Source organism: Ammospiza nelsoni, chromosome 5 (genome assembly GCF_027579445.1).
Source record: "Ammospiza nelsoni isolate bAmmNel1 chromosome 5, bAmmNel1.pri, whole genome shotgun sequence".
Classification (NCBI taxonomy): domain Eukaryota; kingdom Metazoa; phylum Chordata; class Aves; order Passeriformes; family Passerellidae; genus Ammospiza; species Ammospiza nelsoni.
The window spans coordinates 66,381,826-66,409,087 of record NC_080637.1 but is presented as its reverse complement, the minus strand read 5'-3'; the positions used below and the strand labels follow the sequence as shown (position 1 = coordinate 66,409,087).

Sequence of the window (27,262 nt, the reverse complement as noted above, 5' to 3'; positions counted from 1 at the left end):
GGGTTTGTAAACTGTGCGTGCTGCTGAAAAAGAAGGTCAGGATTGCCCCTTCACACCCCAAAAATAGCAAATAACAAAGTTGCCTCAGTCATGGCAACTTTTATTTGGAGTCTCTTTTCTTGTCAGCCAGAGCCTTTTGCAGCTGATTGGTAGAAGAAATTTAAAAAAGGTAAGGCATAGTCCTGGATCAGGTACTTGTGATTTCCTTTGGACAGCCTAAAAGGTAAACTGCCAAAATATTTTCACCTCCAGGAGGGGTGGGATAAATCAGTTCTTGCAGAAATATGGGTACCTCTCATTTCAAATATTAATTGACTTAAAAAAGATAAAACTTAAGCTGAGCATATTTTTTATGCTTTAAAAGATACAGTGACCCAATTTCTTTTTAACAGATTGGAAGGAAAAAGTATCAGAAAGCTTAGGTGGCACTTAATGGGGAAAAAAAAAAGCAAATAATGGAACTGTCAGAATTTTGCAAGAAAGCCCTTTTCTTCAGGTATTCCCACCCGTGTCATACAGAACCAAGAGGTTCAGATAAACTGCTGATAAACATCAGCTTTTTGTGTACTTTTCTGAACCCAAACACTGGATCTTTTGTTTTACCTTGGCATTATTCTTCACCTTTGCCCCTGAAAAGCTGTAGTAAGTCTCAAAAATAGCATTCAAAAGCAGTTAACTCCATCATGTGTAGTGAAGGTCAAGAATGACACTCTTTATTTGTATCACTGTATGTGTCTACTTTGTTGATTCCATAAATTCAATTAATATGCTCTTTCCCTCTACATCAACAGTTTCCATTATGTTTATTATGACAGGAATCTGTTTCATCTGACAAAATTGTCCCCCCTGGAATACTGGGACAGGCCTCCAATGAAACTCAGAGATTGTCTTCTGAATACACTCATAAAAGTAGGGTCCAGGTCCTTGGAAGATTGATTCATTATCTTAGTGTTTTTAAATCAACTCCTGCTTGAAAGAGTTTCAAAGAAAGGGAGGAGATGCCAAGACCAAAATAAGCAAAAAGGGAGAATTCTTCCTAACATGCACACATGAAGGTGGAATTAGAATTCTTTGTACAAAATATGGCAGATATTGTAAGTTTAAAGGGATAATTAGGCAAGTTCGTTGAGGACATTTTGGAGACTAAATACACTGCAATCTTGTCAGGAAACCTCTGATGTGCAATGGGCTGAAAGCTGACAGGAAGGCTGGAGGCTTTTTTTACACATTACCCAAAGCACCTTGCTCTTGGCCCCATTGGAGTCAGGACTGCTCTGACCCAGCATGGCTTTTATTCTCTTCTCGTATCCTTATCTTGTTTTAACACAGCTTTTAGTGCATTTTTATCTCAGAGAAACTAACTTGAAAAATAACAATAATTGCTTCCAGTAAATTCAGATTCTGGGTCTTTTATGACATCATTCACTTTTGAAAAGTAATAATACTATAGACAGGCTTCAATTGCTTTTATATAATATTATCAAAGTCCACAACAGGGATTTTTCAATAAAAAAAACTGATCCAAACCCCACTGAGGTCACTGGAAAGAATCCCGTTCATTTCAATGGGCTTGGAATCAGACCTTAAAATTCTTTGAATGGGAGTATAATAAAACAGGAAAAAAAATAAAAGGAGCTGGAAAGAAAAATTCTTTTCATGTTTTTCTCCTTGGCAGTTTAATTTTCTTTGCATTGTCATTTCTTTTTTGCTTGTCATCTGTACAAAAATAACACAGTCTAGGGGAAACACCCATACTGTTAAAAAATGAGGATTTTAGCAGTGCCTGGAAAAGTATTATATAAAAAATCCATGTTCAATATAGAATAAGCCATGCATTCTGAGGGAAACTCAGGGATAAACCTTTTTCTATAGAAGGACAGTAAAAAAAGTCTGTTTTCACCCCAAACAAACAAACAAATACTGCACCCACTTTTCACTGTTCACCACTTGGAAAATCCTGGGAGTAAAGTTGGGTTGGATAACACCAGGAGCAATTGCAAACTAACTCTAGGTTCAGTTCTGCACACCATTTCTCTGGAACCACTTATCTTATTTTTGGATTTGTGGAGGGTTTAGATAAAATAACTAGATCAAATAACTTCTGGTTTTGGTCTTGCAACCCCCTAACTGAGGTCACCAGCTTCTGCATCCCTAACCACCATTCTACCTCTTCCAGTCAGCTCCTTGGTACCTCAGATTATTTCCAGCACTTTTCCAAAGCCACAGGCCCACCTAAGACCCTCCCAGTGGTTTCTGTGACCCTTTTGACTCAAGATTTGGTGAGACCAAACTTCCTGAACATCTTCAGCTTCTTGAACCTCTCAGAACGTAATTCTATGATGAGTTTCTAATTATTCACCTCCTCTGAAACTAGAAACTGCTTGATAAAAAGTGCTTCTAACACTAGTCTTTTCAAGCACAAATTGCAGTTTCAGTTTGGTAATGCTATACTTGAAATAAAATAATACATTCTTGGAGGTAAGGGACGTTTTTCCATAAATTTAGCTTGCACATTTTGGAATGAAATCCCATGCATAAATATTTATAGAAGTATTCAAGCTGACAGATTCTTTTCCTGTGGTACAAAACCAGCTACAGGGAAAAGGGATTGTACTACTGAGCCTTCTGCAGCAATCAGATGTTGAAAATGTGTTTTGAATGATATTCCTTGTTCTGATAATATTAACCACTGACAACATGCCATGTTTTGGAGGCTCTGCAATTATTTTGCCACACTCAGTTGTGCTCCAAGTCAGTTGTGGATATGGGACATGAGTTCAGGAAGGAAGAAACCTTTTTAAGTGGAATAAACATATATTGTAATCCCACATCCAGACCAAAAGATTTAGAAGGACTATTTTTGTAGAAGGATTTCCCTCAGGATATTTCCATCTCATCATGTTCTAATATACATTTTAACATTTATTCTTAATTTCCATTTACTCCCCTATCACCTGAATGAAAAGTATTTCTCTTTACACAGGCATTCTAGGGCTTATTAACAGAATCACATTCATGTATGATTGCCTGCATTATAAATCCACATTACTGTAGCCAAGGGTATTTTCCCAAAGTTATGAAGATAATAATTTTGCATAAAATGCAGTCACCATACCTGGGAGGAAAAGACCTGGCTTTCCCAAGGATTGATCCAACCTGAGAAGCAAACAGAAAATTACCAGCAGAGCAATTACCAAACAACTTAAACTCCGTTGCTAAGCATGGGAGCACAATTTACATGAGAATTTACAGTAGCTCTAAACCCAAACCAAAACAAGCAAAAACATGAGACTAGCATGACTTTCTGCACACACAGTCAGCAGTTTAGCTCTTTAAAAGTTTTTCCTCCAAAATCAAACCATATTATTATTGCTATTTTCATGAGTACTAATATTTCTCAGACTTTCAAGTTGTAACTAAAACATAGTTCTCCTGTGTCCTATGTAATCTAATAACAAAGACTATACAAACAGAATGACTTCTTAATAACATTTGTAACTATTCCTAGAGCCTCATGCAGGCGGATTTAATATCTGTATATGTTGACACAGTAGATTCCATTCAATAGGACTTTTTTTTTTTTTCATTTAATTTAAGGGCCAGGGGAGTTCATTCTGGTGTCCCAGTCCACAGCATTAATTTGTAAAGAGAAAAGCACTTTGTGCTGAAACAGAAGAGAATAGTTTTGCGGCAAAATATTTCAGCTGCAAACCCCAAACTTGGAGAAAGCATGTGCATGGAGGAATGTGGACAGGGAAAAGTTCCAGATAGTGCAGCACAAGCGAAACAGATTTCTTTCAGTTGTGGAGAACCACAGAGTGGAAACAGAAAGGTAAATCATTATTTGAAAAGTTTTCCTTTTCTAAGAAGAGGACAGAGAAGCTTGGATCACACTATAAACTTCACAGCATGCACCTTCATTTCTTTTAATTCCACTTGGAGAAAAAGGAGAGGAGAATAAAGAGTAATTGTAAACTTGGTCATAAAAAGGGTTAAAAATGGCTCCAAGTTAAATCCTCCAGATATTGTGCTCCCTGTTGTGCTTGCAATTTTGGACAATTACTGTTCATTAAGAACACATCTCTCCTAAAGCCAGCTGGCACTGGAGGAATCAGATATTTCATGAGGTAGACAGGGCCTACCTCCTTTGAAGTTCCTTTATGCGAACCATCATGTTGAGGTGTCCTTGGGAGTACTGCTCAATCACGTCACGGACGTCGTACGGCTTCCGAGCTTGCTGGGAAAGGAGGCAGGCAGCAAGTTGAAAGGTGAGCATTGGCCAAACTGGATTTCTCTTTCAGACAGACCTTCATTCTATTTTTTATCTGCCCATTCGCCTGCCATTTTACAACAGTTGTTGTAATGAATAAAAAAAACCCCTGCAGCCATTGTGGGAGTGAATATTGTGGAGACGGAGCCAAATGATTCCCATTACTGTCAGTTAGAGTCATGTCTTCATGTTACTCCATACTGAGCAAAATATTAGCCCTTCACAGTATATTTGGGAAACACAAACCCAGGATGGATAATTTATCTGGGACTCCCATGTGCAGTATCTCCTGGCTCATTCCAAAGCCATGTGTTAATCATAATGTCAGGGGACTGAACCCCAGGGATTGGCCCAAGTCAGAGCACTTGGACCCAGAATCAAACATCTCTGAAGAGCAGAGATGTCTGGTGACAGAAATATTGCTGCTTGAGGAACAGGGATGACAGATGCTCTGCATAAGTCAGGAGACTGCCGCACGTGGGTTTTGTTTGTCATCCTTTGTCTTTCGTGATACCTTTGAGATCAGGGAAAAAAGGTGCAATTAAAATAAAAAAAGGCAGATAAAAAAATTGCAAGAGAGTGAAAACACTTCCACCTGCCCAGCTATATTCCCCATCCTAATGAGAATCAAGGTGCTTCTGCCAAGCTTTGGTTTCTTGCTGCAACTACTGTGGCCAATTTTCAAAACAAGTCTGGAGAATTTGCAGAAAGTGATGTGGTTATAAACAGTGTAGCACAGTGAAATTTTAGCAAGTAAAATCAACATGTGTGGGGAGGTATCAATGCAAATCATGGCCTGTTGGAAAGACCAGCATTTTGAGAACCCTTATGGGAAATGTGGGGCAAAATGTCTCCCTTTTTGGCTCTGACTCAAGAAAAGAAGGGGGGGAGAAAAAAAGCAAAGGTAAACTGCAAATCTAGTAATTGAAAATTACTGAAAACAGCTCATTAGTCATCTTGTTGTCTGTTTGCACTCTGTCACAGCCTCAGCCAGAGCCATTAGCATGCCCCACTGCACACATGCATTGAACACCTACAGTATGTGCTGGAGTCATGCTTGGAAGGCTGCCACACAATCCTAGAAATTTCAAATGAAAGCATGGAACTGGAATGGAAACAAATCCTGTGAAGTGAATGAAGAAGCAAGAGTTCTTCGTGACAAAATTCCTTCCCTGCACACAGTATATACCTGCACCAATACTTTCAGAAGAGTTGTGGCTTTGAAGGCGTGTGTGTGCATTTGAGTGCATTTGGGAGCAGAGGCTTTGTGGGGGAGAGAGGTTTCAGCTTTCAGCTCATCGTTCGGTTTTTGGTCGGGTTTCTTTCTCCCCCTTCCCCAGCTCCACATTTTGCAGACGCTGACACATCACTATTTCTGGCCAGAAAAGCAGCCCATTGTCTTCACCCCGAGAAGCAATGCCAGTATCACTCTTTAGATGGACTAGGGGGGGGGTGCCTGGAGAGCATTTTGGCTAAATCCCGTGTCCTTTCCTTTGGACACTCTCTATTTAAACACCGAGCATGGCGCAGAGCCTGGATGTGCCGGGGAGCTTTTCCCTCCCCTCTCCCCAACGAGCTACTATGTGCATAATTAATTCTACTCTTTCCCAGTGAAATTTCTTTTCCCCCTCAAAAGAAGTCCTCTGACAGTTATCCCTTTTACCAAACCATCAGCTCCTACAGTTGCAAAGTGCTGCAATCTGCCTGAGTCCTCTCTGAAGCTGAGTAAAAAAGTCCCTCCAGCTTTTACCTCTTTCCCCTCCTCTTTTTCCACAAAGATTTAGATCTGGGCATCTTATGTCCTGCCAAACTTTGGCACAATCCCCTGTCATGTTTTTATTAGGAAATGCTAGAATGATACAACTGAAGCCAGGAGGTAATGGGCTTCCAGAGAAGTGTAATAAATGCAGCACTTGAACAACTCCTTTGACTTTCATTCTGTTCATAATCCCAAATCCTGGCCATTTCAGCTCAGTATTCCACATTCAGCATGCAAAACTAAATAATACTACCCAGCTTTGAACTTCCAAAATCTAATTAGAATGGAGAGTTCTATAAACTCTATTTCATGGCCCCAAGAAAGGAAGAAACAAAAAATTATTCCTTCTTCTTCTTCTACCCTGTCACTGACCCACAGAATTCTCTCCATAAATTGATGAAATTCAGTTTTTAAGGTTTGGCATGACTGCCACTAGCTGACAGCTCCAGAACATTAGGTCTCTAGTGGTTTGAAATATCCTAATTTTTATCCTAATTCATTTAGAAACTGATTTTATTTTACAGAACTAGTGTCCCTATTTTCTTCTTCCTTTTTTATTTTTTTTTTAATTTCCCATAGTGTTTATCTCTCTGGTATATTTATAATATAATCCTGCTCTCCTGTTTTCTGCTAGCTTAACAAACTGACTTTTCCTAGTCTTATTTGAAAAGATAGGGTTATCTGAAGATACATGTCTGCATGGAATTAGGAAATATATAAAATGTTCTATCTGCCCTAATTTAGAGTCTTTTGAATGTTGGGATCTTATCTCAGGCTTCTATACTCTATACTTCTATGCATTTAAGTGCTCAGCTCTAATCAAACTTCCCTGAAATGTAGGGGTTTTTTTGATTTATTTTCTTAAAACCTCTTCAAAAGGATTATGAAAGGCCATTAACTTGCAGTGCATCCTCTTGAACAAAAAAAAGCATGAACCTTGAGATGGAAATAATGAAGGCTTTGAAAATCAGTCCAGAAGTTAATTTTTCATTTCCATGGCATTTCCAGCCCATGGATGATGAGAATGATGATATCAGGATCACATCCCAAACAAGGTTTATCATAAAAAGTCTCACTAAGCAGGCAAAATGAAACAGTATTTTCAATGTAGCACATTCAGTTTGAGCACTTTGTAACCCGATTGAGAAAATTAACTGAGCACTTCATAAAGACAGCAAATTTCCAGAGAGCAGATGCTCCTCAATTTTATAAAATATGGCCTATGAGGTCCCTTTCTGGGAAATACATTTGGAGACATGAGTCACACCTGGGAAAGCAACTTTGCACCCACAGTACTCATCAGTGAAGCCTATTGATCTGTCAGCCATACACAGCATGGAATTGAACATTCCCTAATTGATCAGATGATTGATAACATTCTTCATCTTTGCAGACACCCTGACAGAGGTTTTTTCACCCCAACACCAGTGTTTTTCTTCACTTCTGCTAGTGGATGGGTAAGTATTGGTCAGTACAGTTAAACAAGCAGAAGCCCAAAAACCAAGTGCAGTAAAAAATGACTAGTAAAAATAATGATGCTGACTCCTCAAAGTCAGGAGTTTGTAGCATACTACATCCATGGATCACTGATATTAAAAAATCCACAAAAGGTGTGAGCCCACGAATCTCAAAAACACCTTTGACTTGTTACAGCCACCTTCACCAAGCCAAGTCCCCTCTGAGAGCACCTTCAATGTCCCACGAGCTCACGAGATGCGCTTGGGATCAATCCTGCTGCTTACCTGAAATTTCCTTCTGGCCACAAAATACTGCATCCTCCTGATGACTTTCACAGCTGTTCTGTGTGCTTCAGTCAGTCTGCCAAGGAACACAAACACAGACAGACATCAGCTGGGGGGGCAGGAGGGAGGAAAAATGTCTCAATGGAAGATGCTGACTCCGAGCACCGAAATGTACAACTGAGTTTTATCTTTACAATGCAAAACTGCAGTGTAGCAAGCTGTGAGTGTGTGGATGCTTTGTTCTGCTGCTTTGCCTTCCTGCAAATTGTGGTTCTAAGTATTCAAAACTGATAAGTGAGACAATGAAAGCAGGTGTACAAAGATAATACATGTGGAAGGGATTAGACAAGATTACTGTCAATGCACACAACTGGCATCAGTTTCAAGAATATTAAATGTTTTTAGAACCATGAATGCATTCCTTATTTTGCATTTACTGAGTGTTTGCCCGTGAGCTCTATTGCACAGAAATTAAGTCCTTCAAAAAGTACTTTGAAGGAAAGAAAAATCAGTGTCCTAAAATAAAAGCAAATAAAAATGAATACAACACATCCTCTCAGCACATTGTGTGTGTCTGTACTGGTATCCAAACACAGAATGAGACATTTTATAACTCAGCTGTATCACTTCACCTAGAGGATCCTGCATTTGCAGAACATTAATTGTGCCACTTGGCAGGCAATTAATTACCACACCTCTTCTTTATGGTGAATTTTGGCAGGGTAGAAAGGAAGCAGGAACATGCTAATTATAAGAACGAGTATTTTCTTGAAGGACTGACTCCTTCCCCATGGACTCCTTTATTCATTCAAAATAAGTGAACTAAAGAAAACAAAATTTTCTTTCCAAGGAAGTTGAATTGTTGGGAAATCTATGTTTTATATGGACATCATCCTTGACATGTGATGATAATCCCAGGAAAGCTTTCCAGCAAGAATCTCCTGAAAACACAATCTGCTGCCTCTTCCCAGTGTGTCTGGCTGGGGAAAAGGAAGTATTGGCTTGACCACCTACTTGGGTGCCACAGTTTAGAGACAGTCTTTAAAAAGTGGAAAGGTTACAGTGGATTATTTCAAATTGAAGGAAATAAACAAGCAGGGACTGTGTTGTAAGAATTAGCATACTAATTCATTTTTATAATTATTCTTTGGGGAAAAGAGTGCTTATCCTAGAATATGCTGAGCTGGAAGGGACCCATCAGGATCATTGAGTCCAACTCCTGGTACCCCAATAATCCCACACTGTGCCTAAGAGCTTCTGATTGGGTGAAGATGCCATAGCCACAGGCTTTTAAAATAAGCTTTCAGTAGCTTTTGCTTGCTCTTTTCACTTCAAGTCCCAGAATATCATTACATAAATGCATAAACAGCTGTCTGTCCTGCCTATATGCCCATATTTCATTTATCTGTGTATATCATGCAGATCTCCACAAAAATACGCTCACACATGCAAACACACAGGAGACAAAGCAGGGTGAGCATGACTGAAGAGCTACCTTTGTTGTGCACCATCAGCAGCACTGCTGAGGAGGAATCTTTACATTTGTGTAAGCCCATCAAGGGGATTTCACAAGTGTCACTGATGAGCTAGCAGCAGTTTAGCCTGCAGGACCTTTATTATGGTGGAAAAAAAGCTCTCAGCTTGACATGCAGGGCCCCAGATGAGCTCCTGTGGCTGCTGACTAGAACAGAGATGACATTCTGCTTGCAAATGGCACAGAATTGATAAAGAAATCTTTGTCAGCCTTTACAACATTTTTTTTTTAAATAACCACCAAAAAAATCACAGTTTAAGGTTTAGGGGTTAGCCTATCCTCCCCTGTGTAGCAGTTAAGATAAAAACTTGAAATTATCCCTTAGAAATAAATGATATAAAATTTCATATTGAGGGTTTTTTTATTAGGCTAAACCATATGAGATAGTTCAGGCACTGTTTAAACAGGCTTAAATAGACAAGTTTAAATAAGTCAGAGATGGAACCAAACCAAGGCAGTAATTTCATCCTAATTCCCCCCTTCAGCACAAATCAGGGCTACAGAACTTTTTCCATTGTGTTATCAAACCAAAGTTTTCAAAACAATGAGACTGAACTCTTGGGACTTGATGCACAGCTGAACAGGCCTCATTTTTAGAGAGAAAAGTAATTTATTTGTCAAATACAGCTAAGAAGGTCACCCAACTGTTCATTCCAGAGCACTTGATATCATCATGTTCCAATTGGCAAAACTCACACCAGTCTCACTGGGAGAAAATTCTGAAATAGAAGTGACTGCTCAGATTTGATGGTCACTGAGAGTCAGAAATGTGTGAAACCTGACTTTGATGGAAAAATAACATGAAAAGGTGCAAATCCATAGACTGAGACATTTGGATAAGTCATCTTAATTGTCCCAATAAATCCCCAGGGAGCACAGCAGCTCCAGATGCGATAAATTCCTGTTCTGTACAGCAACCAGAACTATCCTCCTGATGGGAGGTTGGGGTAGTGTGGGTGTGATCATAGACAATTTTTTTGGTGATTTTAATTGATTTTCATAAGTTTCTGACCACTAATATCCACAATAGATAATTACAACTATTACTGACCAGGTTACATTTATCCCTGAATGCAGCCCAACATATCTACCCTGCTAAACTTTGTGTTTTATCCCAAACCCCTGGTTTGGGCAAAACTCTTTCAGGCTTGAAGGTGTGGGTCTGCCATGTGCCAGAAACATCCACCAGGAGAGAAGAAATGATCAGAGATGCTCAGGGCCCTGCTTTGGTGGTGCTCAGCAGGAGCACAGCACCACTTGCTGCAAATTTCCTAGATATTTTAGGATAAGCAGCTGATGAGACAACAGCCTGAGGGGTTGTGACTGACCCCACACTCTTTCCATGTGGCATTTTCTATGGAAACAATACAGAAAGGGACAGATCTACACAGGGATTGTGGTTTTTAACTCCCTCGGGGGTGAGGATTTAACTCCTTTCATAGCCTGGCTCCCAAAGAGCAGGACCTGAGCCCTTGCTCTGGGCAGGAACAGCAGTGGGTGTGTGGGTGCCCACAATTCTGTCCCTACAGAGCAGCCAAACTCTCCTTCCTCTGTGCACCAGGGGGCAGTGGCACACACACACACACAAGGAGATGCTTTCCAGCTCATTCAAACATTTAATTATTTTTCAAAATCTACCCAGAAACCCAAGCTTAAGCTCTCCTCATAAGGATGGAGTCCACACTGAGGGAGGTGAGTGGTTAGTATTGGCTGAGTTGTTTTTTTCTGTGTGTTATGCTCAAAAGAATATAATCAGAGCTTTATTGGCACTTCCATGCTTTTCAATCTTTTAACATAAATAGCAGGAAATAACGTTTTGTCAAAATCCTCCCTTACAACACTTTGTAAAAGAGAACAAAATGAAATTTGAACAGAAGTGATCTGGCTTTGGGAAAGTTATGAGCACATAAATTAATAATTGAAGCTTGCAACATCTGTAACATAATGGATACCATGAAATGTCTATTGAAATAACATATCCTTGGATCTATAAATTGTACTGACATCATCTCCAACGGTGTCTTCAAAAGGACCCAAGGCAGTGTGTGCTCCTCACCTCTCTACTCAAGGATTTCTCAGCAGGATGCTCAATTTTAAAAGGGCTCCCAACTATCCTAAATTACAAGGAGTTGTTCCTACTTTGGCTCCTGGGCTGTGCCTGTGGTAGGGCAGGGCGGAAGGGGAGGGGGTGGTGGTCTTGGACCATGGATCCATGGATGTTCACACAGTTTCCACCCTGGGGGGATGCTCAGGATCACTTGGCAGCTTCTCTGGAAGGGCTGGGGAAGGGGACTGGCTCAGAATCCCCCCTGCAGGCTCTGGCTATGCCTGTGTGGGTGCAGAGCCTGGTGGGACAGCCCAAGGGCCACTGCAGGCTGGGCTTGCTCCTCTGCTCAGGGCTCAGACAGCACTGAAAGGCATCACTTTCAGTTAAAACACTTGGATGTATTTAAGACTGCCTGTTTTTTTCTTTTTTCTTTTTTTTTTTTTTTAACTGCAGGAAGGCTGTAGCTAGAGCCAAAGAAGCCAAACATTTTCTTTTTTGTTGGAAATAATTGAACCAGAGGAGAAAATAGAGATGATGCAATCCGAAGGAACTGTAAAAACTATCCCAGTGGGATGTTTTTATAATCTTTCTTTGATATGGCATTCTGTTTATTAAAAGCTGGTGTTGACCAGTTCAGATGTACTCGTTTTTTTCTTCTTCATGGAATCTGATAACTTCCAGCCTAATGTGCTTGGGAATATTTTAAGTGAAAAAAGATACTTAAATACCTAAAGCCAGGCAGAATTACAATTATTGCAGGCCATGCTGAGGTCCAGCTCAAGTCTCCAAACAAGCCTGATAAGTGGGATGCATTTTCAGTGCAGCAGCATTTTTCAATCATTAGAGTTGACTTCAGTGTAGGGATCAGGGAAGGGACTTTGCCCAGGCTGGGCTGCAGGGTGGCTGCAGATAGTGGAATGTGCATTCCACACTGGTTTTCCTGAAGTTTATTCAGGTGTCATGCATTAGAGGAGTTACTCAGTGTGACATCATGAGCTGTGGAAAACAAAGGCCACTTCAGCAAGGCCAATGATAGCTCTCTGTCCCAATTGGCAAAACTGGTTTGCGGATACACACTCACAATATGTGGGTTACTGCTGAGCTTCATTCATTTGTCAGATTTTCATGGCTTAGCAGGAAAACACATAGAGAGTCACACTAACTCTGTTTTGATACTGGTCCCTGGATGGTTGGTAACTCCTGCCCAGAGTAACAAACAGCATCATCTGCTCTGGAGCTGTCCACTTGGCATTAGTTGCTAAGGCAGCAAAAACAGGGACTAAATCAGTGATGGCAACTGAAATGTACAGAAGTTACTTGAGAACTCAGCCCTCCATCTGCCTTTTTGCTTTCCCATCACATTTGATTAAGATTATTCACTTTCCAGCTCTATTTCCAGGAAGAACATTGATTCCTAGTCTGAACTTTTAATTTTTTCCCCATGGGCAATTATCTCAAATGGGCTGATATTTCATTGGTAAAATTTAAAGGAAATCTTATTTGCATGGAAAACAAGGGACAAGAAGGGTGGGAGCAGAGGAATCAGAAAGAAGACAAAATTAGAGAGCTTTTTGCAGGCAGATGAAGAAGTTGGCCATATGAAGTCACACAAAATGGTTCTCATCACAAGGGAAAGGATCTTATATAATGTGGTTTTAAAACTAAGGGAAACTGCAATATCCAAATTTAAAAAAAAACCACCTTCCCTATAAATGAAAATATTATTGCCTTCAGCCAAGCCAAGCCAGAAAAAATGCCTTGAGCTCTTTAAACCACAGGAGTTAAGAGAAGGTTGCAGCTTGAGTCTGACATGCAAACACCTGGAACTGTCAGGCAATGATCCTGATTCCAGAGCTCATCCCAGGCCAGGAGCAGCAGAGAAGCACAACAGAAATATAACACGAGAGGTTTCCAGCCTTGTAATATTTCATCAAAGCCTTGTAAAGAACAGACACTTCTGGAGCATTTCCACCCCTTACATGATGGAAAGTATATAAGATGCTATTTGTACTGAAACCTGAGGGAACATTTCAGAAAATTTTGGCACAGCTTTACTTTTCCCTTTATTCCTAATCACCACTCCACCTTAAATCTACCTCACCTCTATTGTAACTATATCCTCACCTGAACCTTTTCAAACCTGTGTTTGGCTCAAAGCTACAAATAAATTAGGATTGGCTTCTCTCAGAACAGAGAAGCCTGGAGGCCTCTTTGGCTTCACCAGGCTCTGCTGACAGCCTCAGTTTGTGAAGGAATGCTGCAGACTGCAAATCCCTCCTCTGCAGGTACAGTCCTGGGTAGGAAAAAGTACAGAAGTGAGAGAGCACAGCTTGTGAGAGAGTATAGCTTGTGAGGGGCTGCTTTCTGGGATCTGGTTGTTTTGCTGAAGATTTTGTGGCATTTGCTGTCTTCACCCACCCACCCACCCCACATACACTGCTGCCTCTGAGTTCATTTCAGAACACAGCTGCCTCTACTTCTACCTGCCCCTCTAACCTGACCTTCCCTGAAGTGAAGGGGAAACAAAGCAGATTTCCTACAGCAGGGAATTTAGGGGCAGGGAAGACAGGACAACAGCTCTGAGGGCAAACTACCAGAAGAGGAAGAACTAGGACATGTTTAGAGGCAACAACAGGGCAGACAATATACTGGCAAAGGAAACACCACTGGGAGAAGCAGCAGCACAGAGTGATTTCTTCATGTTGTCCAGGAACAGAATAAAGTAAGCAAAAAGCTCCTGAAAATGCTCAGAGGTGGATGTGACCTGCTCACTGAATGTGATTTCATGAAGAAGAAAAGCCCCTGGACTTGGAGTTGTTTTTCTCAACTGCAGACAGTTGGAGTTTTCAGTTACAAGTTTGTTCTGTAATATTACAAAGTGGGTTTATTGAGAAAGTGGGAGAAAAGCACTGTGTTGGTCCCCTGCTAATTAAAATGCATAATTAAAGTGAGTAATTAAGCTTACTACAGAATGCTCTTGTGTCTGGGAGCCCAACTGCCCTTGGACAACAACTCATCTGCTGAACTGTCTCTGGGAATTAAAGTAGCCATTGGATACTGTGGTTACATCTTTCCTCTATTTTTTGTTGGCAGCAAAATAAAAGTCCCTGGTCTCTTTTCTGCCATTTTATTTCTTCCATTCTTGCAATGTCAGAACAAACAAGATGATGTCATAGGAATGTCTTTTCAGTGTGGAAATGCAAACACAGAAAGATTTTCTTTTTTTCTTTTTTTTTTTCCTTTTTTTTCTGAGCAAACAGCTTCTAGAAATTGCCACAATAACTTCCTGTGTTAGCTCTGACCATCACTACTGCTGGTCCCAGGATAGGTGAAAGACTCCTGTCTCCATGCCAGCTCTCATTTGCTTAGAAAACACCCTTAAACCACAAACCCCTTATTGGGATGTGGACAGATACTGGCAGATAATGACATGTTTTATCCCACATATTACAATATTCACTGATCCTAGCAGCCAAGTAATTTATTTTTTTTTAAAATTCTCTCTCCTTAAAACTTGATCTTCATCAATTCATCTTTTAAAAAATGCCTACAGACCATCTAGCTGCTAAAAGACACTGCAGAGACAGCCATCACCAAGTCCAAACAACTCCCCAGAGACACCTTTCTGGAATCTGAATAGCCTTCACATCTGTGCAACACTGCCTTATTCCACAGGTTCTGGTTTGCTCACTTTAAAAAACATGCCACAACCAAAATTAATTAACTTTAGGACTTCATTTTCCTCCTCTCTGTATTCAGCATTTATGGGAACAACGTGGTGTTGTTAATATACACCAATGACTGAGCGCTGTATTTATGCCTCAATGATTTTCTGTCATGAGAATATAATGCCTGGCAAAGGCTGATTCTCTGAAATACCAGTTTGTTTGGGGTCATTAATCTTAATTCCTATCTTGCCTGAATAGGAACTGGATAACAGTCAAGTTAGGGAATAGTTCTGAGAATTAAAACTTCAATGCCTTTTGGGCTGCCCAAGGCTTCGCATTTCTTTTAAAAAATATGAAATTAATTAATGAGCACCAAGTGCAAGGGAGAGACCCTGTGGAATAACCCAAACTGCTTCTTGTGGTTTTAAAAAACAAAAACCCAGTGGCTTTTGGCAGGATCTTTCCTTAGTAGTTCTTGTGATTTAGTAGTTGCAGCAGGGGCTGTGGAAACACAACTCCTGGTTTCTTGAACTGATTGATGTGACTGGCCCCTCTGTTTCCTGGTGATCTTTTTCAAGTTCTTTTACCTGGCTGTGCTCTAGTTTATATGTCTATAAAATAGGTGTAAAACCTGTTTAACTCGTGGAGCTGTCATGGGGATTTTAAAGCAATTAGCAGTCCCAAATGAAGTTGTAATTTATTAATAGAATGAGTCAGCAGGAAAAGAAAAAAAATAGTAGTGATAATATGTTTATCCCTTAATGGTGATAAGAAACAAGGGATACTGGTCTGCAGCTTGGGATAAACTGCCAAGTCACTGAGCCCTGAGCAGAGGCTGCTTTCCAAAGCATTCTCCCCTCCCTACCTGCCCTGCTCCTCCTCTGAGCACCTGAGCAATCCATGTAGGAATCAGTTCCCTGTTCACCAGATCCTGGCAATGCAAGACACCCAGAGCATCTGAAGCCAAACAGGACCATTAGATCATAAATGTGACCTGCTCAACAGTGCAGGGGATTGCATTTCACACAGCTGCCCTTACCGTGAGCCAAAACCCTTGTGTAGGACTAAAGTAACTTTCCAGAAAGGCAACTGGCCTTGATAGAAAGACCTTTATATACTGTTAAAAAGTGCCTTATTTTTTATTTTAATTTGTCAGTATTCAGCTTCTAGGCTCCTCTCTCCAACTGGAGTAGCAGAGCAATTTTAGCCTTTTCCAGGCCTATCTTTATTCCAGGGACCTTCAGGGGTGCCAGATGCACAGCCCATGGCCTGGCAGGGAAACCAGGCTCTGGTGTGGGGAGGAGAGAGTACAGTACTGCCCTCTGTGGAATTGCAAGGGGAGACTGAAATCCTACTTTTTTTTTTTTTTTTCATTATTTTTCTGCCTGTGGTTTGAATCATGCTACCAGTAATTACAGAAACTCATAATGGAAAGGCTTAGACTGGCTAGAATGGAGAATGAATGGGAAGGTCTGTGTGTGGAAGTGTTAGAAAGGGAACACCAGCAAAAAAAGCCCTGTGAGGGTGGCAGGTGCATGAACATCACAGCACAATTATGAACAACTTTTGAAAATACTCAGTTCAGGAACACAAAGGAACAGGTTCAGTCAGAACTGAAAAAGACCACTAAGAGGTGATGGTAGGACAGTACAGAACAGGGCTGGAGTTTTTAGACACTCTGGTAAGAAGACAGAGTAGAGGAAATAAAACCTAATCATTCCCAGAGGTGTCAGAGCACAGAGGAAATAAAAGATCCTGGTCACTGTCAGCTACCAAAGGCAAAAAAGGTTTGGTGGCACCTGGGATCCTGAGAATGTCCCAGCATGAACACTCAGCAGAGAATTACATGGGCCTCCACACAATGGCAAGAAATCCTGAGCATCCCACCTGGATGCTGAGCTGGGACACAGGCTGGGGGACACACAGAATGGTGTTTGTGAGTAGCTGCTTATGGGATGTGAATGGCTGAAACTTGCCACCTTCACAGAAAATTACTTCGCTCTTTGTTAATGTTTGGTATCGAGCATTGGGACACAACAACCAGTTTATACCAGCAGAAAAGCCCCTTGAAAACTGGTTCTCAAAGGGATCTCCTCTTTGATCACCTGCAGATTTGCCTTTTCAAAGTCTTCTCAAACCCACAGATATCCCCTCAAGGTCCATGCAAACTTCTATCACAACCCATTTTGAGCCCCAATGCCAGTTTCTACAAACCCCTGTGCCAAGAAAGGATATTGCTTTGCTACTGGAGGAACTGCCACTTCAAAACCAGACAAAAATCATGTATCTTTAAAAAGAAAAAAAAATTAATGTGCTTGAACTGTTTTGCAGACAACAGTGATCATAGTCATAGAATCTCAGAGGGAACTTTACGTGACCACAGACACGTATTATTTTTCCACTCTGTATTTCATGTAAGAACATGCATAAAAATCCTACAGGTCTCACTTGCCTAATACTGAAAATATGCAGTGCTTATCAATAGTTTACAATAGAAATAAATATCTTGTGAAGAAATTGCAAGCATCACTTGTGAAAACAATCACTGAAACCAGAAGTTTTGCTGAGCTGCTTATTTCAAGAGATTTCACTTACTCATTGAGAAACTTCTTTCTCTTCAGAGATTGTGCATTTTTTTCTTTACTTTCAGGAAAAGATGCTATCCTCTTGGCATTTTTATTTTTCTGGCAGACCTTTAGCTCAGCCAGTGGATGAAGAGAAGGAAAGTGTTCATATATTAATTGCTTGTGACTTACTATTAAAGAACAGGAAAAATTCTGTTTTCAATGTAAGTGAGGAAATCTGCGCCTTTGTGCTCTGGGGAATTCTGATTTTCCTGTCTTTGTTTCCATCCTAACACAAAGGAAAAATATTTTAGAAGTCATTACAAAACAAAAGATTCTGAAAGCATTTGAACCTGAAATGATAATATGCTTAAATTTCGCCCCCTCCATTTTAAATGCACTTTTGATAAAAAAAAAATATTTTATCCTCTTATAAAATTAATACATTTTACCTGGTTTATGCCCTTTCTCCTCCCTGTAACTGGGACTCTTCCCTGCAGACAGACCCTGCATTGCATCATCTGCTGCAGGATGAAGACCACATGTCTCAGAAAAGATGTAAACTGGTTTACAGGATACTACTGAAGAATGACATATCCATGCTATGAATCCCATGAAACAACAAATCATCCTGGGAAGACTCAGTTCAAATAATGAAATGAGCTTTGACAATTTTCCACTGATAACAATGTCCTGAATTCTGCCTGCATCAAAAGAGCTTTGTTTTTACTCCTCTGTTACAAAATTAAATTCATAAAACTTCCACTGCCCGCTAAAGTTTTGTCATGGAAAAACTCAATTTTTAAGTGTTTTTTCCCCCTCTTTTGAAAGATCATCAGCTCTTTTTTTCATGGAAAGTTATTAGCAAATGAGTATCTGGTAGAAGCAAAAGATAGCCATTTACTCTGGAGTGCAGGAGGTGAGCTAATTAGCAGGATAATGGCTATTAGTGCTTCAAAGTCTCAACCTTTTGGGTTTTGATTTTTTTGTGTGTGTTTTGTTTGGGTTTTTTTAATTGGGCCTTGAGGATGCCAGTACTTCAATCAAAAGTGTTTCTAAATAATTATGCACTCATTAAAGTGGCTAACCACCTGAATGGCTGCAATTAGAACACTTGATATAAACAATTAATTATGTTAGCACTGCTGAAGGCTGTTTTTAAGATCTAGATACAGAAATATGTTCAAACAAAGCAATCCCCAGATCACAAGGGGATCTTTATTTCATTTGACACATGCCCACTGATTGTTCTCTGACAACAATCTCAGAACTCCTCTTGGAAGCCCTGTGTAAGAATGAAATAAAAATTGAGAATGATGCTGTCAGTACTCCCACTAATATGGAATTATTTTCTTTATCCAAGGAACTGATATATAGAAATTGCCTCAAATCAGTTTTGTCTTCTCCTTGAGCAACTGGCTTTATTCTGGATCAGAAGGAACTTACTGCAGAGATGATGCAGCAGCTCAAGCATTTATGTACTCAAGCCCAAAATTTCAGTGCTCCAAAAAGTGAAATAGGTCATGACCCTCTGTACATGTGGAGCTGAAGTAAAAATGTACTTCTTCTCCTCTAATTTAATTCTCTTACACAGAAGTCTCCCAGCATTCTGCTGTCTTCCAACAAGTCCTCACACCATTGAGCTGGCTTGATAATGAATTACAGGTGTAGTTTTCTAAAAGTTCACAAAACTATAAACTTCAACCCCATTCCAAAGGAGCTTGACACAATTTATCTTTTTGCTTGGCTATTATGCAAAAAGAAACTATGCAAAATCTCAGGTTTGGCATGGATTTGAAACAAAACCACTTGAAAGGCTGCAAATTAAAGAGAATTTTCTTTGACAATTTCAGTTTGCCCAAACCTGAAACTCAAAGCAAACCTCAGGGCAGAAGTGCAAACCAGAACAGATAGAAATCAACACACGTTTACACAACATTCCATGAATCAAAGGTACCTGACTTCACATGACACCAAGCAGAGGCTGACAAAACAGGAATCAGACAGGAACAGTTTTGAGCATGATCTACTTCACATTTAGCTAAATAATTCAACTCTCCTATTACCAGTCCTCTAACCATGAAGACTCATAATCTCAAGTTTTAAGGTCTTTTTCCAATCTTAAAATTCCTATTGTCATCACTTCAACCTTTCTCAAGTTTTCAAGTCTCATGCTGTGAGAACTACAGGGGAAATAAAACCATTTTATTCTTCCCAACCCTATTTTAAAATGTGTTCTCTGTAGAATAATCACCTGTACTGGTGAACCTGTTGAGTCTGAGTGATAACTGATAATTCCCCAAAATTATAAAGTGTCATCAAGATAATTGATAATGGACACTTACACACTATGGAGACACTTGAAAATGCACAGAAAGTTTTAAAAAAATATATCATCCCTGTGTGCTGTTTTTCAGATACCTCAGGTTGCGTTTTGAAAGTGCAGTTTCCATTCCTGGCAGCAAAGTGAAACCCTGAAGTGTTTACACACCTCTCCTACACCTTCCAAAATAGCTCTTTAATGGAAGTACCTAGGGAATGGCGAACTAGTTAACTTTCCAAATGACTGAGGAAAAATACCTGCATAGGCCAAGATCTGTTCAGAATTAATGAAGGGCTTGATTCTGCAAACCCACATCCAAGTAATTCTGTACATGAGTTATTTCCCTGAGAGCAGAGGCTGTGGACAGGTATCAAACCATATTAAACATTAAAATTTGCAATATGGTAGCCCAATTATGCAATTAAAAGTGTGTTTCTTTTCAGGGAGTGTTCTTCAGTTATTTATCCTCATTATTTCTGCATGATTTTATTGCATATTTTCATACTGATCACAAGAAAATTGGGCATTTTGGAGACAGACACATATATGTATAAAACACCACATTTAATTCACTTCCATGAGTTAAGCTCTTTGGTGAATTTCAGAAAATACTTAAACATGCACTAAAGTATATGCAAAGTTCTAGGTAGTGAACATAAATATGGAAAAATATTTATGAATATAAATAATAAAAAACCCCCTGATTTATAAGCTCAAAATAAACTCTCAGGAGAGATTTAGCCATAGCTTTAATAGCATGAAAATGACAAATTTAAGGTCAGGAGTAATTTAGTTTTGACTGACTTGGCAATCCTTTGTTCTCTGGGTCATGTAAGTGTTGAGTAAATTATAAACCTGTAATTCTATCCTGAGGTCAAGGAACTTCAGAACTGATTTGATATATTGGTCTCCTGGAAAGTTCTTCCAAGGCCAGTACCCCCTAAACTGTGTTTATGAGTTGACTGCATTAATAACTGAGAGAGTCATGTAATATTAGTAAAGGTGAAATATACCCTTAAAAAGAAGAGTGTGCCCAAACTGGGATTTTTTAATGAGAGACAGGCAAATCAGATATATCTGTGAGAAGTCAGATTTCTACACAGTACTGAAAAAAAAAAACATAACTGAGAAAAGGTGTAGATGTTTGATTTCATTAAGAGAGCTAGATTGATTATTCTTGTGAACATTACACGGGATAATTTTGTGTTTGTGAAGCAAAACTTCACATTCATATCTTACATGGGGCAAAAATAGACAAGCCATCAACTACTTTTACAGACTATGTCAGAAGCATAAATGCATTAAGAAAATAAGGAACTGCTCACTTAATGCAGGCTTTGCTCTATCCCATAACACTTGCCATTGAAAATCTGAAATGAGATGTAAAGTGAGATGTTTTCCATTCAAGAATTAAGCGTGCATTATAGCAGCACTTCTTAATTTTGAACCTTTTCATGTTTCCAAATGAAAGTCATCTCACTACTAAAGAAATATACTGTAAAGCCCAGACAAAACACCTGGACTATTCTTTCATCATCGGGCAAAAATTAAAGTTAATGGTCCTCAAAGTGTTTAGGGCTATTTCTCTTGCCCAACATCACAGGACTTACTAGTTAGAGGTATATTCAAATTATTCTGTTCAGCTCTGATTTAAAAGAAACTCAATAGTAATCACAATCTGAAATCTTGAAATCCTTAAGAATAACCTGGTGTTAAACTTGAGCATTCCTGTCAAAAATCAGAATTAGGCTGCCCCCACCTCCAAGTCTGTAGATTTCGTATTAACATTAATGTCTCCTGGTAATGATGAATATTTCTCCTGGACAGTCCTTGGCTATCTCCTTTCAAATTCCTAGCAAGAGCACTACACTTTTACTGTATAACAATCCAACACCTGGTTAGATGAACCAGCCATAAACATACACGCATGTTAAAGAAATAATCAGCACCAGAATTAAAACTCCTCAGACTCTTCCCACAATGGATTACAGTGTTTGACCTGGTCACACAGTAAGAAACACTTTGAAAAGTGGCATTATATTGTTGACAGTACTTCAGGCTCTTCCAGCTGCTGTCCCTGGTCCCAGAGAGCAGAGCTCAGGGCCTGCCCCTCCTGTTCCCCTCAGCACAAGCTGTGACTGCCATGGCAGCCCTCAGCCTCCTCCAGCTGAACAGACCAAGTGCCCTCAGCTGCTCCTCACACGGCTTTCCCTCAAGGCCCTTCACCATCCTCATGCTCTCCTTTAGATGCTCTCTAATAGTTTAATGTCTCTTTGATATTGTGGGACCCAAAACTCCACACAATATTAGAGCTGAGGCTGCCCCAGAGCAGAGTGGGACAATCCCTCTGTGGCCCAGCTGTGCCTGATGCCCCCAGGACAGGGATGTCCCTCCTTGCTCCAGGACACTGCAGCCTCATGTCCACCTGGCCATTGACCAGGAGCCCCTCCAGGTCCCTTTCCCTGGCACTGCTGTCCAGTGTGTCTGTGCATCCAGGGCTGCCCCATCCCAGGCCCAGAATCTGGCCCTGTCCCTTGGTGATTGCCCAGCCCCGCCATTTGTGGGGGTCTCTCTGCAGGGCCTCACTGCCATGGGGGAGTCCACAGCTCCTCCCAGTTTAATGTCATCAGAAAACTGACCAAGTATTCCTCAGGGTGCTGCACCCAAGTCATTACTGAGGAAGTTGAAGAGCACAAGGGCTGATGATGGGGCCCTGCAGAAGCCCCATCAGTGCCAGCCTGATGTCACCACAGGCACTGTCACCCTTTGTGCCCAACCTGTGAGCCTGTTGCTCACCCATCATGTTATCTAGCTGTGGGCTGGACAGTTTGTCCAGAAGAATCCTGTGAGAAACAGCATCAAAAGCTTTGTTAAATTCCAAAAAAGTTCATCTTCTGGCTTCCCTGGATCAGCTAGATGGGTTACCCTGTTGTAGAAGGAAATCAGATTTGACAAGCAGAACTTTCCTTTCATGAAGCCATGCTGGCTGTGACCAATGACTGTGCTGTCTTCCAGGTGTTTTTCAATCCCTCCCAGAATCATATTTTCCATGATTTTCTGGGGCACTGAAGTGAGACTGATGCAGCTTTGTGAATTGGCTCAGAGCTGGATCCCAAGGATGATGGACAGAGCAGGGAGGGAGGGATGTGCAGCTAGAGCAGGACCTGCCCATCAGCCATGGAGAGCTTTGTGTTGGCTCAGCCTCAGCCTGACTCACTCCTTCAGCTCAGGAACACCACAACAGGCATCTGACAGCTTGTGAAAAAACAGGGGAAGCCTGGCAGGTTTGAGAAGCAAGTGCTGTAACTGCATCTGGCAGGGGAGGAGGGCAAATTAGCAGTGAAAACAGCCCGTGCTGACTTGAGAATGAGGGCACTTGAACTGGCTGGCTGGGAGCTGGCTTGCATAAATACTATTTACATTATATGCAAGGTAGAACTCATCTCCTTATGCTGAGCACAGGGCATTGGCACGTTCCTCACTGAAGGTCAGAGGGAGTTTAGCTCAGGTCTAGGCTTTAACAACATCAATAGAAGGGTGAGGGCTTGAAGCAAGGATTAAACTCCGGGTTTAAGTTGCACCACAAGCTTCTCCCCAAATATTCTGTAAGTAGCAACTTCTGACTGTTCACTGTGAAAAGCAATAAATTTGAACAGATGATGTGTGGGACAGAAGATTTAGTGACTAAAGGCTGCTCTCTGCAACACACAGAGTTCCTAAATTTGCAGTCACTGTTTTGCTTTTTAATCTCCATCAAAAGCATCTTCTTAATTCTCTATTTCAGTTTCTTGGTGTATCAGTTCTACAAAATAAAATTTCAGTTTGCTAACATTTATCAGCTGTATTCTAAATTAAAGATATTTTCTGGGAGATACTGAAAGAAACTTCCCTCCTCCTTCATTTTAGATAATATATACTGTATGGAGAGTATATGGTGTATTGTATATTTTCTATAAAAACATTACACTTTTAACTTCCTTGGGACCACGTATAAAAATATTTGTACATGAAATTATAAGATAGGCTTTGAAATTTATGCCATAAATTTCTGTTAATGTTCTAAAAATATTTGCTCAGGAAAATGAAATTGCAGTAAAATATTTTACGACAGATCAGTCAAAGGTTCTCAAAACTTTATATTCTTAAAAAACAATCTTTCAAGCTATAAAACAGAGTTCCATTTTAGATATCAAAAAGGCAAATTTAACCAGCTTGGCTTGATTAATACCAAGCAGTTTCACATTTTAGAAAACACTGAGATCTAAAGTGGAATAAAGTCAAGTTGTAGGCATTTTCTTTTATTACATACATGTCTTAATTTTGTTGTCTAGAAGCTGATGCTGTTAGAGGCAAATGGCAGTGGATGGGAGATTATGTGCATATTTCCTATAGCAATTAGCACTAATGAGAGCAGGATGTGCTGCCCAGCATAAAAAACTCCAAGCACACAAATTGTTAATAAATTTGACTCACAAGCCAGAAAATGAATGCAGCATTCAGAACAATGTGTGGTCCCAGATCTATTTCTGAGGGAACTCCTTGGGGTGTCCCAAACCTCAGTCAGGAGCTCAGCCCCACCTGGAGACTCCCAATGGCTTTTGCCACTCACAGTAGAAGCTCCTCCACCATTTCTGCTGACACAAAACTCCCTTAAATGACAGCAGCTTTCCCTCAAGAAGGCTCCAAACAGCCCCCAAATCACAGGCACAGCATCAGCACTTTCCTGTGTGTCTTCATGAAAAGCTGTTTCCCCTCCAAACCCCACCCAAAGACCATGGTCAGGTGAGTTTGAGTCCCCAGGAGCTCTCAGCTTTCCCAGGAGCTCAGCACAGCTGCAGACAGCCCTGAGCCCAGCTCACACTCACACCTCATTCTGCTGACCCAGCTACCATGGGAGAAAGCTCCTCACTGCAGCCCCTGCTCCCCACCCTGCTCACACTGCCTGGCCCTGACTGACACCTTGGAGTGGCTACCTAAAACAAAACCTAGACAAGATTAAGAGAATAAAAATGAGTATTTATTAAAGACCTTCAATATAAAACCTTGATCACCCAAAAACCTCGCAGAAGCTAGACCCAAGATGGACGATGGTCACAAGTTTTGCACACAGATATAAGCTTGGTCCTTTTACATAATCCTCCAATTACAGTTTCAGGTAATGAAGCCATGTACCCCCAGTTTGCTAACCCTAAACTCCCTTTTTTTTAATAACTTTTGGTGCCTGAAGTAGTAAGGTATCCTTGAGTCAGGGCAACAGTTGCTGACAGGCTATGGGGTTTTAGAGCTACACACTAAATAAAGGATTGCAGGATTACAAGTATATGAAAAATACATAAAGGCTAAAATCCTAATGCATCACAACCACCTGCAAATGCCAGTTGCCAAAGCTTGCTCTCTGCCCTGCCTTCTCTGCAGGAATCCCACACCTCTGGATGCCAAAATCCTTCAGGGTGCTTGTGCTGAACACACTGAGCATCTGCCCAGTGCCAAGAGAAGAGCACAGAGAGATTGATGGGCTATGGGCATGGGCTCAGGTTTAGGAATTTACTCCAGCAATTTACTAATCACCATGAATCTTTTAGGTGTGCCCAAATACTTTTTTCCCTTGTAGCATTAGTGTGTTTGCCAGCAGTTGGAAATAGTTTTTCTTCCTCTCATTCCCATCAGCAGCAAGCAACAGCTCCTTGGACTTGTGTCAATTTCTATTTTTTTTTAAGGAGGAAGGGCATATTTTTGTTCTTCTTTCCATACAATTTTATTGTAGTTCATGTTTCACCTCTAAACACAACAAACTTAAGGTCATCTCAGGTGTTCCTCGAAACAAAAGAATCAAGAACACCAATATTCACACCTATATTAGAGACAGATCTCCAAAAACCATGTCTCTACATAGAGTTTTTCTGTTTTCCATTGCAATAGATTCTGGTAAGAGAGGAAAGAGAAAAAAAAAAAAAAGAATTTATATACTATTTTTCTGTATCTCCTTTCCAGCTGGCCCATAGAACAGTTTTACAACTCAAGTGTTGAATCAAGGATAGGATGTCACTGTGTCATTGCTGCTAAAGTATATTTTTGTTTCTTGAACAACAGCAAATGCATTCCAGAATTAAAAATTGCTGACAAAATTTAATAAAATAATGTCAGGGTGGCAGCTCTAACCAGGAGAGTTTAGGAAATGCCATATCTTAGGTACCTTCACAACTCAGTTGACGCCTCTATGCGTTAGCATTATACAAGGATTGCTGGAGTTTTCAAAAGAAGTGAAAATATACTCAGATATTATCTTCTGCACTACATTCAGCTGAGAATGGAGAAAGTTCACTACAGTCTCCCTTACCTGATTTATGTTGGCTTTTGCAATGAAGTTCAGGTGACTGCAATTTTTTTCTTAATGTAAAGAAAATACCATGCAGTAAAAATAGCACCACAGTAGGGAAGCTTCAACTCTTGTACTCATTTCAAATCTGGGTCACTGCACAAACATTAGAATAATCCTAAACCAAACAGCCAGCCCATTCTTACAGTAGAGAAAGGTGGCAGGGAAATCAAGTGCCTGGGTTGAACTCACAAAGGTGGGAGGCTGAAACACTTGGAGATGGACTGGCCAGGTAATTCAGCCACCAACCAGCCTCAGCTGAGAAGGAAAAACTGAAGCCATCACAGGTGTGCCTTTCTTCAGGCACGACAGCACATTGCAGAGTCAGCAATGTGAACGCTGAAAACTGTGTGTGCCAAAGGCCTGAACTAACATGCACAGGACCCTTCCATGCAAGAGGAATTTGTGCCAAACAGGGAGTCAGGCTGGGCTTAGATGTCTGTGCAGATTTCCTGGTGATGTTGGTTACTGGGGGTTCCTCAGAGGCCTTTCTTTTGTTCAAGAAGCTGATTACAAACTCAATGAAGAAATAAAGATGCATAATGTCCCACTGTATAAAAAAATCCAAAAGCATTGAAGAAAAAACTCAGTACAAAAGCTTTCTATTAATCTAACATAATTGTAGATTTTTTTTACACCTGGAAAGACAGAAAGCTCAAATCGGTGGTTACAGAGACATTTAATTTCAGTTTTCAGTTTTTTCAACATACTCGTGTTCATAGTTGCAAACTTAAGCCATAGTGCCTAATAGAGGTAGCCTCGTGTCAGAAATTTAGAATTCAAACTTTTACCTCAGACAATAACTCAGATCCACTGTGGCAAAACAGACACAAAAGCTAAAAGTTTAATGAAAAAATTGCAACAAGACCACAAAACCCTACTGCTGAAACTTCTGACTTGTGCCTTTGACTTCATGACCATAAGGTTTCACTAAAAGAGTGTTTGCATTGAATATATTTTCTTTGCATTCTTATTGGAG

General features: G+C 40.4%; 1 protein-coding gene across 1 annotated transcript in view; it reads right to left on the bottom strand.

The window, feature by feature from the left end:
* Positions 1–27,262, bottom strand: part of LOC132073288 (potassium voltage-gated channel subfamily KQT member 1-like) — a 401,881-nt gene that overhangs the window by 177,897 nt on the left and 196,722 nt on the right. The window contains exons 13-15 of the mRNA XM_059472242.1: positions 7,772–7,847; positions 4,143–4,237; positions 3,116–3,156 (exon numbers count right to left, since the gene is read on the bottom strand). Coding sequence (XP_059328225.1) covers positions 3,116–3,156; positions 4,143–4,237; positions 7,772–7,847 — 212 coding nt within the window. The remainder of the gene's footprint in view (positions 1–3,115; positions 3,157–4,142; positions 4,238–7,771; positions 7,848–27,262) is intronic.